The following is a 21,296-nucleotide window of genomic DNA, read 5'->3' as shown; positions in this document are numbered from 1 at the left end:
ATCACCTCCCACCCTAAACAGCAACAGCGGATGAAGAGGAAAAAAACAAAAACAAAAACACTGGTTGTTGACATGCTGTGTGGTCTACATCCCTTTGGACTCAATACATCAATGAGCTTTTTAACCAGTAGCCACATTTCGCATAAAACTGAAAAAACAATGTGGAGAACTCCTGTATGAAATCACACAGATGGGGTGCTCAGGAACATGTTTTCCTTGTTGGCAGGCCCATGGGTCCATGCAGACAAGGTGGTCCCCATCCCAGGACAGTGGGCTCCCCACATAAGTGTGCCAACGTAACTCCCACACAGCACCAGCTGGCCACCACAGTCACAGGGCACATCCCCAACCACCAAGGAGGCAGGAGGAGGGTTTTCCAGGCTAATTCTAGGCAAAGATGGGCTTCCCAGAATCTCCCTCCACACTCAGAGCTGCCCCACCCAAGAGCAGAGTTGAAGACCACCAGAAAGTCCCACCCACCCCCCTTCCCCCAAGGGCTCAAAGAGAGAAAGAGGCAACGTGTCCCTCCCCTAGAAAAGGCTCTTCAGCTGAACCAAAGCCTCCAGGAAGAGGGGCCACCGTACAGGAGAAGTGCACAGAGCATAACCAGGCCAACCTGCATGGGCTCACCTGTACTGCAAACTCAGGGAGCATTTCCATACTAAGCAATTTATTTTTTATGTTTAGTGCACCGACCAATCAAAAGGGGGCATTCATTTTCTTCCATAGCTTGAGATAGCTTACTTATCATTTTTCGTCTTCGTCACTGATATTTAATATCTGCCGGGAACTGGTTTGGAAAACTGATTTATGCACATACAAGCACCAAAACAATCGTGGCGCTATGAACACCAGTGGATATGGCTAAAAATTGCCCCGTGGAACTTCACAACTGCAGCTGTACTTTGCATAAGGGAGTGAAGTAAAGCTCTCTCGTGAAGACGCATTCTCTGGAAATGTCATGGGTGCACAGGGAGAAGAAATGACAGATAGACGCAGGACAGCAGGCTGGTGGCTGCATTAGCTGCCTCCGTGCAGCCAAGTCCTCTGGCTACTGTGTGTCCGCCAACTGCCACCTGCCGCAACGTCGAATCCATCCGGTCAAGCTGCGACAGGCTATTGATTTTAACAGAACGTCCATTTTCTATTTCCACACCCCCACAGGCTGCACCTCCACAAGGAACAGAGGCTCGTTTGAAGGGCAGAGTGGTCGAGTCCTGCAAGACTCACCCCACCTGCGAGACTCACCCCGTCGCCAGTACGGTCTCTTCAGGGCGTGAACAATCGCGAGGGAAAGAGACAGGATACCTGGCCGTGGTAAACCGAGCTCGCTCCCTTTGTACCCTCTCGCTTTCCCCACTGTAGTTCAGTCTCCAAAAATGAATGTTTCCATTGACAAAGATACGCCCAATTGCTGGCTGAAGGCAAAATTATCTTTACGGGAGAAGACCTGTGTCATATTCTAACACCCCAGTCAAAACACTGACTGATCCTTCTCATTTCTTCAACTGTCTATAAGATGGCGTGCTCTGTGCCTCCTGACAATATAATCATCATAAACTATTATCACATCTGGAATTTCGTGATAGGTTTAGTAATTGATTACAGAGACGTAGCCCAGAAAGCTGCTCCCACACGCTCGGCCACAGTTCCAGTAACCTAACGCTTAATACTCCTGGAATGTATAAACATCATTAACTGCTGCGTTCTCTACGCTCACACCATAGAGGAACCACCAGGCAGGCGGGCTCTCCAAGCCGCAGAAAACTTTCATTTATTGAATAAAATGCTGCCATGGGATGTAAATTGAGATCACATTTTTTGGAGCGATTATGACAGATTACCCATAATCAGATGTAATTTGGGGGCTAAAACACTAAGGTTATCAACTGTCCTTGGGAACCAGGATCAATGAAGTTTTGCATGATGCCACCACCCATCGATACTTCTCAATTTTGTGGGGACTCTGGTTTAGAGGACTCTGGTTAGCAGGATTATTAAAAAGCTCACAGCTCACCAGTTCTAATGTCGTGGACACCATGAAATGAAATGAAGGTGTCTTAGCCATCCAGTGCTGCTGTAACAGAAATACCACAAGTGGATGGCTTTAGCGAAGAGAAATTTATTTCTTCACAGTAAAGTAGGCTAAAAGTCCAAATTCAGGGCATCAGCTCCAGGGGAACGCTTTCACTCTCTGTCGGCCTTTTCATCAATCCTCCTCCAGACTAGGAGGTTCTCCACGCAGGGGCCCTGGGTCCAAAGGACGCACACTCTGCTCCCGGCACTGCGTTGTTGGTGGTATGAGGTCCCCCGTCTCTGCTCGCTTCCCTTTCCTTTTTATCTCTTAAGAGATAAAAGGTGGTGCAGGCCACACCCCAGGGAAACTCCCTTTACATTGAATCAGGGATGTGACCTGGGCAAGGGTGGTGTTACAATTCCACCCTACTCCTCTTTAACATAAAATTGAAATCACAAAATGGAGGACAACCACAGAATTCTGGGAAGCACAGCCTAACCACGTTGACACATACTTTGGGGGGATACAATTCAATCCATGACAGACGGCGAAGCAGAGAAAAAGCCATTTTAGGCCAGGACTTCGAGTAGATGAGCGGCCAGCCTCTTATCCAACAGCAGAAAAAAACGGCAAAATAAATCAGGAGCGAAGGCCACACCCAAGGGTCCCTGGAAGTTGGGGCCACAGATGAGGCTAAGTGTAGAATATGCTGACTCCCTCCTACTCCCACCTAGCGGCCCTCCCAACACCACCGGGAACCAGGAGATGTGGCTATCCAGACAGGGGTGCCCACCACTGTTCAAGGAGGAGAGGTACACAGGTCAGGGAGTGGAGGGGAGGAATGGCGGCCCCACCTAATCCTGCACAAGCTGGCCCACTCGGCTCCCCTGCGTCCCTGCACTCTTTCCTGTGGCAAATTAATCTGCATAGCCAGACCCATTACCAAAACAGGACTTTGATCTGTCAGACAGCTCCCCCCAACCCTCACACCGTCTTTAACCAAAACAGTCCATTGAACCAGCAAACCCTCGGCCAAGGTCCTGGCGTTATGAAACACCACATGAGTACCATTAGCCAAACTACCAAATGAGAGCCACTGAAAGTTCTGTTTGCAACCAAACAAACAAAAAATAAATCCGTCGATCCCCCCACCAACTTGAACCCACAGCCCCCAGTGACCATGCTTGGGGCGTCTCAAGCGCAGAACACACATCCTGCTTCCAGAGGAAGCTGCCAGCAGCGTGCCCTCACCAAGTGAGCCGTCACCCAGGGACCACCTGTGACCAGCCAGGCTCCCTCTACCCACGGCCAGCCAGCTCACGTTAAAAATGGCCCTGCCATCCACGTCAGCCAGGTTCCTGCACAAACGCTAATAAGTACTTGTTTGTTGAACTAAAAAATCATTACCACAGAACATGTCAAGTTATGAAAGATGTTTTCCTCAGAGAAATGTTAAATACTTCACTTCTTTCACAAGGAGTGAGTACATGTGTTTCCAAAGAATACCTTTCTCCCTCCCCTCCACAATTCATCAGAAAGTCTGGAGCTCTAGGACCCAATTTGAGCAGCTCATGTTGCAGGGTCTAAGACCAAGAACATGGTGTTATTTTTTTCCCTTTGCCCAGCCGACTCCGTGTTTGTTGTATTACTTATTCACCTAACCATGTCAGTAGGAACCTCAGTCACGTAGCAGAGTGTCCGTGCTGCCTTACTATTTTACACAGAAAAGCAAGAGAAAATAACACGGCCAGCAGCCTCATATATTACACCAGTGTAGTATTCACCAACTAATATATATGAAGGAGCCATTTTACACTAGGCCCAGAGCAAACACAAAGGCAGGGAATGGAATGTCGAGAAGAAGGAACATTTCACCATGTGAAAGCCACTGGGAGCCCCATCTTCTCGTCTCACAAATGTGAATCCTTGCCCCTTTCAAAAGCTTTCCATTATGCAGACTCGTAATAATAATCCCATCTTACATGTGCTGAGGTCTTTTAAGGGTTTCAAAACGCTTTCACCCACAGGGAGCCACACTGGTTAATGCAGGCCTTCCTTCTACAGCAACCTAAGGCTTCAAGGCCGAGCCAGCAGGTGGGGGCCGAGCCAGCTTCGAGCCTATTGCAGCCGACTTAGGGAAACCCAAAATGCCTTCCAGGTAACCATGTCTCACTGAGCTGCAGACTGCAGACGGGAAACGCAGGACGCTCAGAACGCTCAGACATCCAGCTGACATGGGGATCAGGTCTTAGGTTTTCTCACCATAAAATATGACTTTGAATGTGTGGGCACTATTCTGGCATACCCCCTTGAGACACAGGAGACCCACCCATGTTTATTCTCCTCTCCTGTCATAGAAACAACAGAGTTTTCAAAGGCTGCGACCTTTCAGAAGTACACTGCTAGGCCTTTCTTCCAAGATACCTCTGGGTGAGTCTGAACTGCCAACCTTTCAGTTAGTAGCAAAGCACTTAACCACGTGCACCACCCAAGCACTCTCATTCCAGGGACAGAGATGCTGAAATCCTGGCCAAAATGCATGCTCACCTTCTCTCCTCTCTCTCCCTCTGTTACAGACTGAATTGTGTCCCCCAAAAATATGTTATACATCCTAACCTCTATGCCTGTGGCTATCATCCCATTTGGGAATGGGTTGTCCTTTTATGCTAATGAGGCAGGATTAGTGTAGGGTGTGTCTTGAGTCAATCTCTTTTGAGATATAAAAGAGATTAAACAAGCAAGTGAGCTAGCAGAGATGGGGTAAGAGAGATGCCAAGAAACATGGAGATCTCCAAGGAACCAGGAAGCAGAAATTCAGAAAAGACAAGGACCTTCCTCCAGAGACAACAGAGAGAGAAAGCCTTCCCCTAGAGCTGGCACCCTGAATGCAGACCTCTAGCCTCCTAAACTGTAAGAAAATAAATTTCTGTTTGTTAAAGCCATCTACTTGTGGTATTTCTGTTACAGCAGCACTAGATAATTAAGATAGAATTTGGTACCAAGAAGTGGGGGTGCTGCTCTAACAAATATCTACAATGTGGAAGTGGTTTTGGAATTGGATAATAGGTATAGGCTGGAAGAGTTTTAAGGTGCCTAATAGTAAAAGCCTAGATTGCCATGAAGAGACTGCTGTAGAATTATGGACGTCAAAGATATTTCTGGTGAGGGTTCTGAAGGAAGTGAGGAGAGCTATAGAGAAAATCTCTATCGTCTTGGAGAATACATGTGGCACCAGCAACAGAATGTTGCCAGAAATGCGGACATTGAATGTGCTTCTGGTGAGGCTTTAAAAGAAAATGATGAACATGTGATTGGACAATGGAGGAAGGGCGATGCTTTTTATGCAGTGGCAAAGAACTTTTCTGAATTATGTTCAAATGCTTGGTGGAAGGTAGAATTCATAAGTGATGAATTTGGATATCTGGCTGACGAAATTTCTAAGCAAGATCTTAAAGTGGCTGCATGGTTTCTCTTTGCCACTTATAGTAAAATGGGAGAGGAAAGAGATGGACTTAAAAATGAACTGTGCAAAATGAAAACAAAAAAGATTTGAAAAATTCTGTTGTACTAACTAAGGACACGTGTCCTAGAATTTTCAACAAGGACATGGCCACGCAAGCTTTTGTTAAAGAGATCAGGCCTGTGACTGATGGATCTAACCAACTACCACAGATGAAAACCCATCAGCTTAGACTGAAGGGGACAGAGAAAGAACGCAAGGAAAGAAAGCTGTCTGCCTCTTGGAATTCTACAGGCAGGAAACAGGCCAAAGGAGCTACATCTGTTGTCCTCCAAGAAAAGAAAAGGACCATCCCTGGAGCAGTTTGGAGACTGGCAGAACTGTTGGAAGGAGCACATGAAGCAGAGCTGCCTCAGTCTCAGAGGGTGGGGCCATGGCCTCTGAGGTAATAAAGGGCAGAGTCACAGCCTCCTAGGTTTCAAAGAGTCAAATCTTTACCAACTCAGTTTTGGAGTGTAGGGCTGCCATTCAGTTTGGCCAGGAGGATGGGGTCACTGGCCAAAGCTGAGGGGGCAGGACTATCATGCCCAAGGGGCAGAAGAATGGGGCCTGCTGGGGCCAAGGGGGTGGGCTTACCACTCAGGCTAGGAGAATGGGATCACCCACAACAGTGGGAACAGAGTTGCCATCTCAGTGGGCCTGGAATGTGGAGCTGAAATCCAGGGCTGAGAGGCCTCCACTCAGAATCCCGAGAGTATGGCCAACACCCAGAGTCTGAACGGCAAGGCCGTTGCCCAGATGGTCTCAGGGAATGGAGGATTATTTTCAACGCTTGAGAGCTAATGTAGTTTATTCTGCTCAATTTTGGTCTTGTTTGGTGCCCGTTATCCCTTCTTTCCCTCCAATTTCTCCCATTTGTAATGAAAATGTCTAACTTGTGCCTATTCTACTATTGTACTTGGGAAACAGATAACTTGTCGTCTAGATTTCACAGGCTCACAGATGAAAAGGAATTTTGCCCTGGGATGGAATATGCCTAAAGTCTTACCCACATTTGATTTCGATGATTTGAAAGATGAGATTGTGGATTCAGAGTGGATTTAAGACTGTTGGGATGATGAAGGGGTGAATATGTTTTGCATGTGGCAAGGACATGAATTTTCTGGGGCCAAAGGGTGAAATGTTATGGATTGAACTGTCCTCCAAAAATATGTGTTGCAAATCCTAACTTCTATGCTGTGGTTATAATCCCATTTGGGAATGGGTTGCCTTTACTATGCTAATGAAGGAAGATTAGAGTAGGGTGTGTCTTGAGTCACTCTCTTTTGAGATATAAAAGAGATTAAACAAACAAGCAGAGATGGTGGAAAACACATGCCAAGCCTACATGAAGATCGCCCAAGAGCAGAAACTCAGAAGAGACAAGGACCTTCCTCCAGAGCCAACGGAGACAGAAAGCCTTCTCCTGGAGGTAGCACCCTGAATTTGGACTTCTAGCCTCCTAAACTGTAAGAAAATAAATTTCTGTTTGTTAAAGCCACCCACTTGTGGTATCTCTGTTATAGCAGCACTAGATAACTAAGACATCCCCCCCCCATCTCTTTTTCTCAGTTATTAAATGAGTCACTTAAATCAAAGCCACGGGTTACCTGGCAGAACACGAAGCATTAGGTCCCAACCATGGCTCCAGAAGAAATGACCTCATGAACTTCACAAAACTTAAAGACCTTCTCTCTCTCTCTGTCTTTCTTTTTTTCCCCCCTTTGATTTGTTTTCCTTTTCTAAGGGGAAGCAAAGTTTCAATCTAATTTCACTAGCATTAAATGTTGACATGTTTTATATGTGAATTTATAAACCTACCACAAATGATTCACGGGGAACTTTCCTCCTCTGCCCTTCCCTAATGAACCACCGTACATTTATGGAACTGCTTTGGTTGACAGTAGCCAAAGTGCTTTCTCAGCAATTATTTGGAAAGGGGAGATGGTAACTACAAGAATTTCTCTGTGAGGGCCAAGAGGAAATACCTTCACTGCCCATCTCTAGTCGGATTTCACTGGAGACAGGAGGGCCTCCTAACTGAAGCTCCACCTAACTGAAGCTCTCAAGGCCAGCCAGGCATCTGTTGGAATCGCTGGCCTTCCGCAACACAGTCCCTCGGAGGTCAAGAACAGGCCTTGCCCCAGAAAACGCTGAGCTTCAAGGACAAGAACTATTATATGACCAAGAGACTCAAGACAATCCAGCTGCCTCCCATTCCAACTCAAGAGCTCAGAAGGCCACCAAGGAGATTCTGGCTCGAATATCCAAATAGCAAGCTGAAGTCAAAGTCACCCATCTGTCTGGAGTCAATTTCTGACTAGGAACACTTCCTCCAGCCACCTGAGCAGGGAGACCTTGGAGAGGGCTCCAGCAGGCCAGACAGGCACTTTTTCTCATCTGAGTTTCTCTCTCCCTCACCAAAAGACCAGCACTGTGTTACCACCACAGGGTTTCAGGTGCCCAATGGGAAAAGGTAGATGTCACCCATGAGGTGCAGCCACTGGTGACGCCCTGGAGCCATTGGCAATAAGTCCCCAGTACTGCTTATGTACAGGGAGGTGAGAGATGGAGTCTCTGGTGCTCCAATCTGGTACACCCCAAAAAAGGTGTCCCAACTAAAAAAAGTGTTGCTTTCTTCCTTCTCATGAATTCTAATATCCCAGCCTTTTTTCCTCCCGCTAATTTTAGAAGTCCTGCTATTCTTTGGGAAGAGAATGCTGTGAAAATCAAACATAGTATCCAAAAATAAAAAAGGAGATCTGTTTCAGGGCTTGTAGCATATTTAACTGAAAAGCAAGTCCAGATATGCCACTTTCTATCTCGTCTTTAATACATTTTCCAATTTCTCCAGAAAACGTTACCTTGAGAAAAAGCAAGAACGAGCTTCCTAATCTATGAATATTTTTTGGAGACTGAAACGGGCACCTGAAATTATTTCTAGACCCTAAATGAGATTTCCATTTCCAGAAGGTGATGCTGGGTTATCACTCTCTGGATCTGAATCACTGATGTGCTTCGTGGAGCCACCCAGACACAGTACAAATGTTCCTTTGGGACCTAGAGCACGTTCAACATAGGCATGAGGCAGGTGAGGGGATACAGGGCTCTCCCCATGCCCCCTGAAGGTGGACTTCATGGCATGTCTTTCATATCTTCCACCCTGAGTTCTTAGAAATTCCTGTTACCTACAGCATTTGATAGTTTCGGGCCCACCAGAACTGTGGAGGCACATTCAATCCAGTCTTGCGGGGTCCCACTTGAGTCACGCGGGGTCTAACTTTCCTCAATTTCTAAGTGTGATGGCCAGGGGCACCGATAAGATGCAGGGCTCCCACAGCTACCTGAAGACCCCAGCCCACGCCTCCTCCCCCACCGGGGAAGCCAGAGATTTGTGACAGAAAGTTAGAACTCTGTGTCAAGTCCTTCATGCAAACAATAAATATTACTTCTGCTCATAATCGGACTTTTCTCCAGCATCGTCTTTGAATGTTGAACCTTTTTCAATTAATTAAAAACTGTGCACCGCAGAGTGCATATTTTATCAGCCCTCAGCTGCTTAAGTGTCTAGAAAAGACCAGGCAGTTTTTCTTTCTTTTTCTTTTTTTTTTTTTTCTTTCCAGGCAACCCAGAGCAAGTACTTGCAAGGGTCATATCTTTTTAATTATCTTTTCTCTCTTTGATTAATTATTCCGTCTGACAATAGCGTGTTTCTAATGCTATTCACCTGCCTTTGATGATTGACAACTTTTCTGTCTGATTCAGAGCAAACAGCTGCTGCCACAATCTCCTAGCAACCCGGGTGTGATGGATGAGCCCCCAAGATGGATGGCTGCAATAAATCATGTCTCCAGCCATAAAACTGAGAAAAGGGGATAAGAATAAAAGCGTACGAAAAACAAAACAAGGTTCCTTCCCATGAGTGCACTCAGTTCCTTACCAATTATACCTGAAATGGACTTTGCACCTATTAATAGCAAAGTTTTTCTAATCAGTAAAAATGGGATGATGCCATTTGTATCAAAGGTGTTTACAACTGTTCCTGCAAATTGGCACTTGTACTCCAATTACCTGCAATGCTGCACAAGGTGGGGGTGAGGGATCAAAGTTTTGCCTTCTTCCATGAAGTCTCAGAAGAAACAGTATCATTTCATAGGCGGATGTGATCCCAGGCACCAACACAGGTTACAAATCTGATTCTGCCTCGTTTGGGGCAGCGGCTTGGCCATACCAAAAGTGAACTAACCGTTAGTCTTCCCTACGTGTGGTGCCAAGTGTCAGGCTGCTAATAAAGTTATTTCAAAACAGGCAGACACACACACAAAGTTGCCTGGAGTTGGTAGGTGAATAAGCAGCATTTCGATTTCCTTCCCGTCCCTGGTAGATGCAGGTTTTTTACATGTCAGGGAAAAGTTTGTTCACGAAGTGGCAAGATGTGAACACTCAGCCCTCCCACTAATTCTAGATTCTCGTTTCTTTAGGTAAAAAAAAAAAAAAAAAAAATTGCCCCCATCTAACTTTCTGCCCAACATTTTTTAAAATTAATGTCCACACTATAAGTCTTACGAGGAGGATTAAATTTAATTAGCAAAACCAAATAAAGTCATATATTTAATCGAACGCCTGACAATTAAATTTGCACTATTGGGGCTTTCCTGGTTGAGGAGATGGAGCAGGAAGGCCAGCACAGTTTGGTTTTCTTTTCCCACCGGGGATCCAGGCAGCAAGGCCTCGGAAGCTAAAGCAGCATAAAAGCTAGTGCGGTGGGTGCGGGATCCTCAGGCAGCTGGGGGCTCCCTGCAAAGCTCAGCCCTTCTGTGAGCCAGCCTGCTCGCCTAAATCCTTCCAGTAGGTGGGGGTGTCCTGGTGCAAGGAGCTCAAGGGTGCAAGAAACCAGAAGTGATTGACCGGCTGGGGCCTGGTAACAGCTGTCCACATCAGTCCTGGTGGGGATCTGTCGGGCCTGGAGAAGGCGCGCAGGGTGCAGACACGCACATGGGGAAGAGGCTGCTGGGGGCAGGGGCAAGGAAGCCACCAAAGATCATTTTTTATCTGAAATATTCCTTAGATGTGGGAGTCTCTGTTTCTTCATTCTCAAGCTACCAACCAAGCCAACCAGTATTTTTTTTTTTAATAGTTACATTGTGTTTAAGCTTTTCAGATACAGATTATTTCTTGAAGCATGTCAGAGGGTTTAAAAAATCAAACAGCGGTTCTGGCTTCGGCAACTACAGCTCTGTTTATATTTCAATGTTTCGTACTTGACTGCCTCGGTGGGGAAAGAATGAGAGAGACAGAGAAAGAGAAGAGAAAGTTGCCTCTTAGCTTCAGCGTAAATCACAGATACTTCATTTTCTCTTGTGTCCTTGGAAATTATTCAAAAGCAAAGCCTTCTTTTCTGGGGGGTAGGAGGGTGTCTTCAATACTGTAAATGGGAGGGCTGTGCTAGGTCAGCAGCAAGGAGAACCCAAGTCCCCAGACCCCTACCCTGCCCCAGCTCGGCCAGCTGTCAACTTACAGGTTTACACGGCAAGTCTAAATAATATTCAAAATGATAAATGGCACCCTAAGCCCGGCATCTACCATCAATCTTTTTTTAAGGAACATCCATCTTCAATAACGCACGTTTACATCATGTGAAGCCAGGAGGCCGGAGATTCATTTCTACCACCCCTTGCAGGCTGAAGTGGCTTGAATGATACCTGTCACCCCTTCCTACTTTTTTTGTTTTTCTTCATGAGAGGAGAAAAAGAAAGGGAACAGGAAAGGAGGGAAAAAAAGTCAGAAGAGCCTCAAAGGATGAACAGTGTGGTTCTGCAGATAATAGGAAAGAACATAACCTCTCCCTTGCCTCTGCCAATCTCGTGCCCACTACACCACACACCCAGCCAGTCATCCACGCGGCAGCCTCTCGCCCCACCTCACCCCTGCCTCTCTGCCTCTGGCCAAATCAGCAGGAGTCTCTCCATGAGCCACTCTGCGCGCCGCCGGGGGGGGGGAGACAGCGTCACATGGATCTGGGCTTCCCTCCCCTCCCTGTTGTCTGGCTGGGGCCCATGTGATAAATGACATATGTCATTCTGTCAGGAGGGAAGGGTGGGTCAGTGATGTATGACTCCGCTGAAAAGGAAATCGACTGTTTGGCATGGTGCAGCTCTTCCCCACCAGGATTTAGTTTCAGAACTCTGAAATGAATTCTCCAGCGTTTCGAGTGCATACTTAGGGCAGGCTGATGGGAGGCCTGGGGAAACCACACTTTATCCTCCCCCTGCCCTTCCGATGGCAAAAAAAAAAAAAAACCATTCCGGTGCTGGGTACCTCCGAAAGGCCAGGCGAGTGTCAGGGTGCCCAGCCGTCACACGCCGGGGGTCATTAAATACGTGACTTAAAAAAAAAAAAAATCACAGAGAGAGAAAGGAATCACGGGGAGTGAGGTTAGGACTTTTATTTATTTATTTTTTTTAATGGCAAAGGGCTGACACAAAGCAAGATAAAAATTAGCATGTTTGAAGTAATCGTCCCGCAGCTTGACATCTGCATAGTAAATTTTAAAGGAAAAAAATGTGTCAGACAGCCCTGAGCTGCTTCACCCTCCCCCCTTTCATTAGCTCACTGCCAGGGTGGCACTGCTGAACCTCATTACGGCAAGAGGATTTATGAAGCTGAACCCAATGGCAAAGAAAAGGCATCTGTCAATAATTGTAGGGAACTGCACTCACAGCTTTGAAATCTCATTAAGTATGCAGTTATCAGGCATAAAGATCAAAAACATTACTCAACTCCGACAGAATCTTATGGAGGGACATTAATTAGCAACAGGCCTACAGTACAAAAAAAAAAAAAAACACACAGACTTCCTCTCACACCTGCCCAACCCACAAACCTAAAGCAACACTCCCCCTCCCGCCCGAAAAAAAATAATTCCCGGCATCTGAGGCTGATCAAGAACATGAAACGAGAGACACAGAAAGGAGGAGAGGGAGGGAAGGGGTGGGCGGCAGGCAGGGAGGGAGGGCAGAGGGAGGCAGGGCGGGGAAATTCAGTTGAGAATGTCTTGGCGGTGAGGAGAGAAAAGGAAGAAGCTGTCAAACTTGAGAAGGATGTCAGGACTAGCCCTGATTACAGGGCCTATGGAGTTCTCAGACCTTTTATCATGCTCACCATCAAAACCAGCCTCATCGGTGTCACTGCTGCCGCTGGGGACTGGTGGCTGCCCAGCTCCAGCCCAGGCCCAGGGCCCACATCCTGAAGATGGTCTCCTGGGCCACTTGCTCACCTGGCAGGCAGGAAGCCTTAGGCCCAACGCCAGGAGGCCGGCCTTGCTAGGCCTTCTCCAGCAGCACCCAGCTCCTCCCCAGCCTGGTCTGCACCCAGGGGCTGGTCCAGCCGGTAAAAGCCAGCGGCAAGACCCAGTCGCACAGGCCCTGGACACCGTCCAAGGAATCACTGCCCGCAGTGTTGTCGCCACCATCCTAAAACATCTTTCCTTCCTCCAAACAGGCTTCAGCATATCCGCTTCTCCCTCTCTCTCTCTCTTCTAATTTCTTCTGGGTATGACTTACACACTCAGTCCCTCAAAAGGCACCAAAAACTAAAACATAAGTGTGGTGAATTCACACCGAAACTCCCAAGCTGACACTGGGTCTAAGACTTGGTGACCTCTGTGGCACTCAGGAAGGTGTGCAGCTGATCACGGGTGTCAAACAGCCCACGTTCCAGTCTGACTTCATGATATGCAAAGGGGGAAAATTAAATGGCAAATTCCTCTCCCACCACAGTTTCCACCTCTTGCAAGCTGCGTTGGCAGAGAACAATTTAAACGTGTTTGGAAACATCCCGTTGGATTGTGCGCTTGGGGTCTCAGGCAAACTCCCCTGAAGTCCCAGGGGGCTTGAATCTAGAGGGATGCATCAAAGATCACCGAGATTTCAGTCCAGCAGGCAACATCAGCCCACAAAACTCCTCCCTGGCATTTTGTGCCAGCACCGCCCCCAGCCTCCTCCATGAAAGGTGTAGGAAAATAAAAATAATAATAGTGATACTGACGCAGCAAATATTCTGCATTTTATTTCTGTTATTGCGCTGTTAATAGAAAGGTAGTCTTCTTGAGTTATCCAGAAGCACATGTTCTTGCTCACACGCTCTCTGTCTCTCTCTCTCTCTCACACACGCACACACACACACAGAGTAGTTTCCATAAGCCCATACCATGAGAAAATCCACAGAACGTCACCTCCTTTGATCTGAAACCTCTGCCATCGCCTTTTTCTTAGCTCTCACTACCTCCTATACTGCACACTTCATGCCATGGCCACTTCTGAAACGTTTACCTCTCTCATCGACAGAGGATAATGGTCACCTTTTCTTAATTAGCCACATCTTGAAGGAAACGAGGATTAAGATTCCTAGGCAACCAGCTTGGCGGTCCCGCCAAGCCAAGGCCCATCCTTTCCAGTAAGTGACTCTCCTTTGGAATATCAATTAACACAGCTCAGATAATTGTCACCTATGGCCAAAAATAGAGCATTCATCCATAAACCAGCCCTGATGAGAAGGAGTTTTAGCAGCAGTGTTACAATGCGGTGTTTATATTTTTTATGTGCTTACCATATTACCTTTATTATGTGTAACATCAAAATGATTATAGCAATTATGTCTAACAGAATTAATTACAGAACTTCCCATCATCCCAGGATACATAATGCATTAGAAGTGAGCCAAAGAAAGAAAACATCTTGATTGTAGTAACTATTGTTGGTACGCGTTTTCCTCGGCAGCAATGCCCAACCAACGACACGCTTCAGGAGAAGCAGGGTGACAGAAATTGAAAGGGTTAATAGGCAACAAGGGATGTGTCTTTTAAATAAAGCAACACTTTTGCTTACTAATATGTTGCTACTAGTGGACATATAAAATCAATTTAATATTTTAAGTGGGAGTCTTTAAAAGGTACTGGTTAATCCACCCAACCAATGTTACTACATAAAGGAGAAAACACATGGGCGAAAGGCTTACAAGTCTTTATGTATGCAAAATAAATTCACTCAAGGCTTCATTAATATTAATTTAAATTCAAAACCCATTTACATTAAATTGTTCATTAAAAATTGCCTATTTTATGCAACATGCATTTCTCAAAGAACTCAGAGGAAACTGAAACACTAAGACTAGATTTAATGATGGGAATGAAAAATCAAAAGTAAATGAATGTGAGTCATTTCACATTTATTACCAAACAGCCCTTTGGTCTCCCTTAAGGATGGGTCCCAGTTTGGGGAACAAACAAGCAGAGTATGTTTCTTTCTGCCACTATAAACTTGCAAACGTGACCTTATGGCCTCAGACAGAGTAAGGAGAAAAAAGAACACGAGAGACAGGTGACGTGAAGTGGCCAGCCAAGCCAAAACCGGACCTGGGGAGAAAGCAGGTGGGTACCCAGCCCAGAGTTCTGTCGGGTCACAGTCCCTTCAGAGTTAGCCTTACTTTTTAAAAATGTATGTTAATTGCATTTGCCAGTGTCCATCTTGATCTAGAATTAATAGTCTTCCTCTCCCTTCACTCCGCCCCTGCAATCCTTTACTCTCAAAGCAACGGTACCAGGAATACGATAACGAGGAATTGGTAAGTTCCTTGCTTTGGCACACTCCCTCCCAAAGACACTCTGAATGTACCCTGTTTCCCCAACAGCTGTTCTGGATGAAGAAAACACAGTAATAATTAATAACATGTGTCCTGACAGTATGAATTAATAATTTATCATTAAGCCCAAACAAATTTATTCTTCAAGAGCCACACCTTTCCATATCTGAAAAAAAAAAAAAATAAAGTAAAGAGGTGTTTGAAAAGTCCAGGTAATGTGACCTTTAGAGAAATGCTTTTTCCCCCCAGTACGTCTCTGGAGTCACTCTTGTTGAAATACTGAAATAATGTGCAGAATTGAAAGTAATTAAACCCAAGAATCTAAGTGCTGATCAAACCAAGCGTATGTGCTAGAAATGTCTTCTTTTTTAAATGGAGCTTATAAAATATTCAATATTTGGTCAAGGACACTATGTAATCTTTCTAATAAGGGTTCCTAAACCTAGAGTATGACAATTTTTCAGACAAGTGGTCATAAGCAGATTATGTTCTATTACTGTCTCTTTTTTCTTTACTTCCAAAAATGCTTAGTTTTATTTTAGTCACAAACAGTGACCTGAATTTTGATGTCCATGTCTAATGTCAATTTTTACAAATGTTGAAAAATTAAGGAAAGCTACCCAAGTCTATGTATCCATTCCTCACAATTCAGGTAGAAAACCAGGAGGGGGGAAGAAAAAGAAAGGGGGAAAAAAAAAAGGAAAGAAAGAAAACAGATGCATAGCCATTGTTTAGGAGGTTTTAAAAAATTAATATAATGACTAACTGCAAATACTGGAAACTAGAATTAATCTGTCTGGATTTTTAAAGAAAAAAAAAGGCGTACAGACATTTAAATGCATGTATCGGGACACTTTATCAACCTAACATAAAATTGTCATCTTATCTTATTATATGACTATTTTATGCATGTATCAAAGAATTTAAAAATGACTGCCTGTCTATTGAGTCTAATTACAGCTGCACATTATCTGTCTGGATGTACCAGTCCATATCATTGTTACCAAATACAATACATTTTGTTCACCTTTCATTTTTAACTTCAGTTAGAGAAACCACAATTTGGGGTATAACTTAAAAAAAACAAAAAAAAAGTCACGAACACCTGGGAACGTTTTGGGTAAATGATGCCACTGTTCTATTCTTCTGCCCTGTCTTCTCTCCCACGGGCTGTGGACTGACATCACTGATGCCTCAAGGGTGCTAGAAAACAGCTTTTGGATAAGGCCCATTTACCCACCTGTGCTGGACATGAACACAGACGAGGAGACACACACGCATTACTTTTTTTTTTTTAAAAACTATGAGACCGAAACTATTTTTATAAATGGTCCCGGGACAGGCAGGAATAAGAATGGGCCTGCAGGAAAGCCTCCCAAACTGCATTTGGAATAACTGTGAACTGCTGGAGTTACTGGGTTAAACGTGGGTGAGGGACACCAGGACTAGGACTCCCGACTCCTGTCCTCTGCCCTCCTGCCCGCGTGCTGCAGCCCTCACCCCATCCCAGCTCTGCCACTACACCTGTAAAAGGAAAGGCACCGGAGAAGGCCCCGGCATGGCCCTGCAGAAGGCGATCCTTCTCCTTCCCGAAGCCCCGGCGTGGAGGGCAGGGTAAGGGACTGCTTTAACGCTGCTGTGAACTCACCTGGTCTCCTGGCTTTCCCCACAGCCTTGAGCAGTCACCTTTCATTCTAATCACTTTACAGAACAATCTTTAGTAAAAAGAAGGAAAATACAGACTTGTGAGGCAATTTAGGGAATAACTGCTGATACATCAGTTATTGACTATCTCGCTCCTGCTTCTGAGCGTGCTCAAGGCAAAACTGAGAACAAAATGACAACATCAACCGCTCACAATCAAGGGTGGCCCTGGAGAGCACTGAAGCCCTAACTGACAGGTGTCAAGATAATGGGGGCACAGCAGCTGATTCTGGAAGATTCTCTTCCCCACACGGATATCCAGGGGAATATCTCTGCCTCCTGTCCCCCTTTGTTTTCCTCCTTTATATTATTTTTATTTATTTTTTCAATTCACATTGTTCCTCTCATTTTGTAGGAAAAGGGGGAAAAAATCACAGAATGGCCAAAACCAGTCCTTTTGTCACCTTGCTACAAAGTAGACTCTCTGTCCAAAAAGGAAATGTGTGGCAGGATTGGCAACAAATAATCCCCAAGACTGATGCCAAAAGGCTCTGCTGACTGACTGCTCCATGTGCTTCCGAGAAGGGAAAAGTCTCCCTGCGGCTGCCCGACATGTAGACACGACTTAGACAGGTGTTACCTGGACTCTACCAGGTGTGCCATCTCTCAGGCCTGCCCCATGTATACTGGAATGTGAAACCCCTCTGCCTTGCCACTACAAGCTGATCCTATTCCATCGGGACTAGAGCGTTTTTCGCCACCACCAGCCAACCCAAAGGGGTCCGAATCAATTCTACAAAAGTCAAGACGCTGAAAGGTCTAATCTCGCGATGTTACCGCCTACGCCCTCCACGCAAGGTTGTTCTCTTTCTGTGAACAAGACTCAAAAGGTTGGTGGCAAGCAGTTGTGTGTTGAGGAATATTTTTTTTTTTTTTTAGCAGCATGCAATGGCTTTTTACGATTTTATATTTTCCTCCAGAAAGTGATTATGAATGGATAAAATGTTATCTACTGTTAAGAATTGCTCTAAAATTTTCCTGGCATTTTCAGAAGATGCTTGTTTCAAAACAAAAGCAAAGCATAGAAGAGTCATCCTTTAAGCAAAGGATAATAGTCATTTCGCCTGAAGGACACTGGCCTTCGCTAACCTCGCTCCTCTCAGCTTCTATGAGCAGCCATGTCTGTCCAGCAGAAATGCACAGCCCTTTGAAATTACATGCCTGGAGAAAGAAAACTCTCACCCAGCTTTCTCTTCACAGGTGAAGAAACCTCTCTCTAGCTCAAGACATACGCCGGGCATAACTTCCATCCTCAAAAACAAAACAAAACAAAGCAAACAAAAAAAAATCCTCAAGTCCAGAAATACGTCTTTTCAGGGATTCTTGGAGGCCGCTTTGGCCTTCCGGAGAACAGCGTTACACTTGGCCTAGATATACTATGTGCACCTGTGTGCTATGTCTGTCTGCTCTACCCAGCTCTCAGCCCTTTGTGCTTGTTATTCTACCCCAGACCATTAAAAAGGGCCCTAATTCCTATGACATGATTATCCAGGTACCAAAGCCCATTTGTCACCTGCAGCAGAAAATTGAGTTAATGCACGACTAAAGGCAGCCAGGACTGTGTAATATCAACTTGATTACATCAGACGAGCTGCAAACCTAATTCTGCTGGATGACACTGCGTTGAGCTTGTCATCTCCAATCATTAAAGCTGTCAGAAATCCATCAGGTTTACAGCTAATTAGGTGAACACTAATGAAGCTGGCAAAACAACTTTCCTTTTTTTATGGCTGAGCGGACCTTTCAGTTTGGAGGGGGAAAAAAAATTCTCGAGTATTCTCAAGGTTGCTGGGGACTGGATTTCCAGTTACCAATCAGCAGACATCTTTCTTTTTCCCACTCTCTCTCTATCAGTACAAAGCAATCAATTTGTCATCACTCCCAGTATGCCACAAAAGCAGGCATGAACCTTATAACTTGCAGCTGTGGGAACTAAAAAAAAGGAGGAAAAAAAAAATTGGGAAGTTTCTTGTCTATCCAAACAAAAAAACACAGCTCACTTATTGGCCTGTGCGTACTTATCGCCAGCCGAAATGTGGAGGGTTGGTTGTTTTTTTTTTTTTTTTTCCCCTCCACTCTTCTTAAATAAGTAACCCTTCAGTCATTCTCCACCCCCTCCTCCACACATCCATTAGGCAGAGGCATTCTGATAAAGTAAATCCAAAACCAGGGTATGGGAAAGAAAGAAAGCACTCACGCTGCCAACTTCTGATTGACCATTAAGCTATTGATGAATGTGCCTGTCAGGAGAGAGACAATTAAATCAAATATGAAACAAAGTCGTTTTGACGGGTCATTTTGATAGAGCAAAACCATTCTTCCACCTCCTATTAGTCCTGCAGTCAAGTTTTTTATATAACGAATATTTCTTAACTGACCTGAGATTTCCTGGCTGGCTTTTTAAAAGGTGCAAAAAGGTTAGTGAACAAGCTGCTTTAAAAAAAATAAAATTAAATTAACAGTACATTTTCCCTTTCTCTAATATTTTTAACAGAAACATAGCCAATTAGTTTCATATTGGCAGGGTGAAAGAGAAAAGAGGTAGCATGGAGTTCTAAACCAAATGTAAAGATGTAATCGCGTAGGGTTCACTGGTTCAAGGCACACAGATACCTTACCATCTGTGTCCAAAAAGGAAAGAAAAGTCTCAAAGACTGGAAGAAGCCCAAGGCACTCCTACTGCTCAACTTGTGAAGGATTCCTGCCAACTTTGAGAGTTTATTTGGTGCAGATAAGCCCACTGCTTCGGCTTCGAATTTAAAGAACAAGGTGGGATGGGCAAAAAGCATCAGCCAGGGGGTGAGGTGGGAGGCGGCACCTGCCCTCCAGTCACCAATGGGATTTTCAAACTTTCTAAATGCCAGCAAAGCTGAAGACAAAAGAGCAAAACCTGCATGCATCATACACCCCAACCCAAGTTGGTTTTCTTCTATAGTTTTCCAAAGACACAGACAGTAAAGGATGATTCTGGTAGAAACAATACCATTCCCTGTCTGGGACCCGGTGTAAGGAAGTTCTACATCCAGGGTGCAGTCACTGTATGCCTGGCATGATGGAAATCAACCATCACCACCTCTGTTATTACAGGCACTCTGGGGCATGGTAGGTACAGCGCCTCCATCCAAGAAGGGTACCAGCCAGTGCCGTGGCCCTTCCCTCCCACCTCCCGTCTTCCACCAAAAGAAGAGAAATGAACCTCCACTTAACCCTCCGGTTCATGTAGCATCTGAACCTTTACACACCTGAGTGTTACTCATATCAAAATACATCATGTCCATATGTGGCCTCTCGGCAATCCGCCCAAACCCCTGAAGTTGCACTGACGCGGCCATCCTGACGTAACAGAGCTTGGCCTCACTATTGCCGGTGATTTATTGATGTTTATTGGGAATGAATAGATCAAAGGCAGCAGCATGACCGACGATCAATCAGTCATCAAATCAAGGGTGGCAACTGGCCAGGAATCCTTCTTCCAGGCAACATGCCCCCAACCGACATTATTGCAAAATAATGTTATGTGTGTGGGTTTTGTTTTGTTTTCAATGATGCTTTTTCCAAGAAAAAAAAAAAACACACACACACAAAAATTCCGCTCAGTCTTAACAGGAGTTGACACTCCTGGCAGGAAAAAAAGAAAGGAAAAAAAAAAAAGTACTCAGACATGTCCCAGAACTAAGTGCTAAGAGAAAAGGGTGGGAGAAGCAGCGGAAGGAGGGGTGGGGGTAAGGGAAAACCAGCAGGGGTGAGGAAACGCCAGCCTCCAACACTGACTTGACAAGCATCTGACAATACCCAGACCCTGGGCGCCTTGGTTTGCACCGCTGTGCCCGGCTCGGGCCCAATAAATGAAGAATCAATCGGATTAGCAGTAAGGTGGCCGAAGAGACCCGCTTCCTCACTCGCTCGCTCTCGCTCCGAAGGCACCAGGCGGTCCCCCGCCGTCCGGCCGCGGGAAGACACGGAAGGTGTCCCAGGGAACTCAGGTGACCCCGCCCGCCCCCCATGGAAAGAGACAGACAGGGTTCCTTTCCATCACTTCCGCAGCCAGAGAGCCGAGGTGGCAGGGACCCAACCAGACTTCGTTCGCCCCGAGCGCGGTTCCCCAAGGGGTGCGAGCGGTGAGAGGCCAGAGCTCAGCGGGGCGTCCGGGGGGCGCCGGGTACCCGAGCCTGGCGCGCGCACCCAACCAGGAGAGCGGCGAGCGAGCCTGGCGCCCCAGAGTTACTCCACGCCTGAAGAGCGAGAGGGGCGAGGAGTGGGGCGAGGAGCGGGGTCGCCGCGGGCTGGCGGCGCCGAGCTAGGAGAGGAAGAGGAGGAGGAGAGGAGGAAGGGGAAGCGGCTCGTACCTGCTGCGCGCCGGGGCGCCTGCTGCTTCCTCCTCGGCATGATGCTCCTCCGGCGACTGCCACCGCCGCCGCCGCCGCCGCCGCCGCCGCC

General features: G+C 46.0%; 1 protein-coding gene across 1 annotated transcript in view; it reads right to left on the bottom strand.

The window, feature by feature from the left end:
- Nucleotides 1-21,285, bottom strand: part of TSHZ3 (teashirt zinc finger homeobox 3) — a 75,704-nt gene extending 54,419 nt beyond the window's left edge. Inside the window, exon 1 of the mRNA XM_004371621.3 lies at nt 21,206-21,285. Coding sequence (XP_004371678.1) covers nt 21,206-21,245 — 40 coding nt within the window. The 5' untranslated portion in view covers nt 21,246-21,285. The remainder of the gene's footprint in view (nt 1-21,205) is intronic.
- Nucleotides 21,286-21,296: the final 11 nt, after the last annotated feature.

This window comes from Trichechus manatus, unplaced genomic scaffold (genome assembly GCF_000243295.1).
Source record: "Trichechus manatus latirostris isolate Lorelei unplaced genomic scaffold, TriManLat1.0 scaffold00014, whole genome shotgun sequence".
NCBI lineage: Eukaryota > Metazoa > Chordata > Mammalia > Sirenia > Trichechidae > Trichechus > Trichechus manatus.
This window is presented reverse-complemented; position numbering and strand designations above follow the sequence as displayed.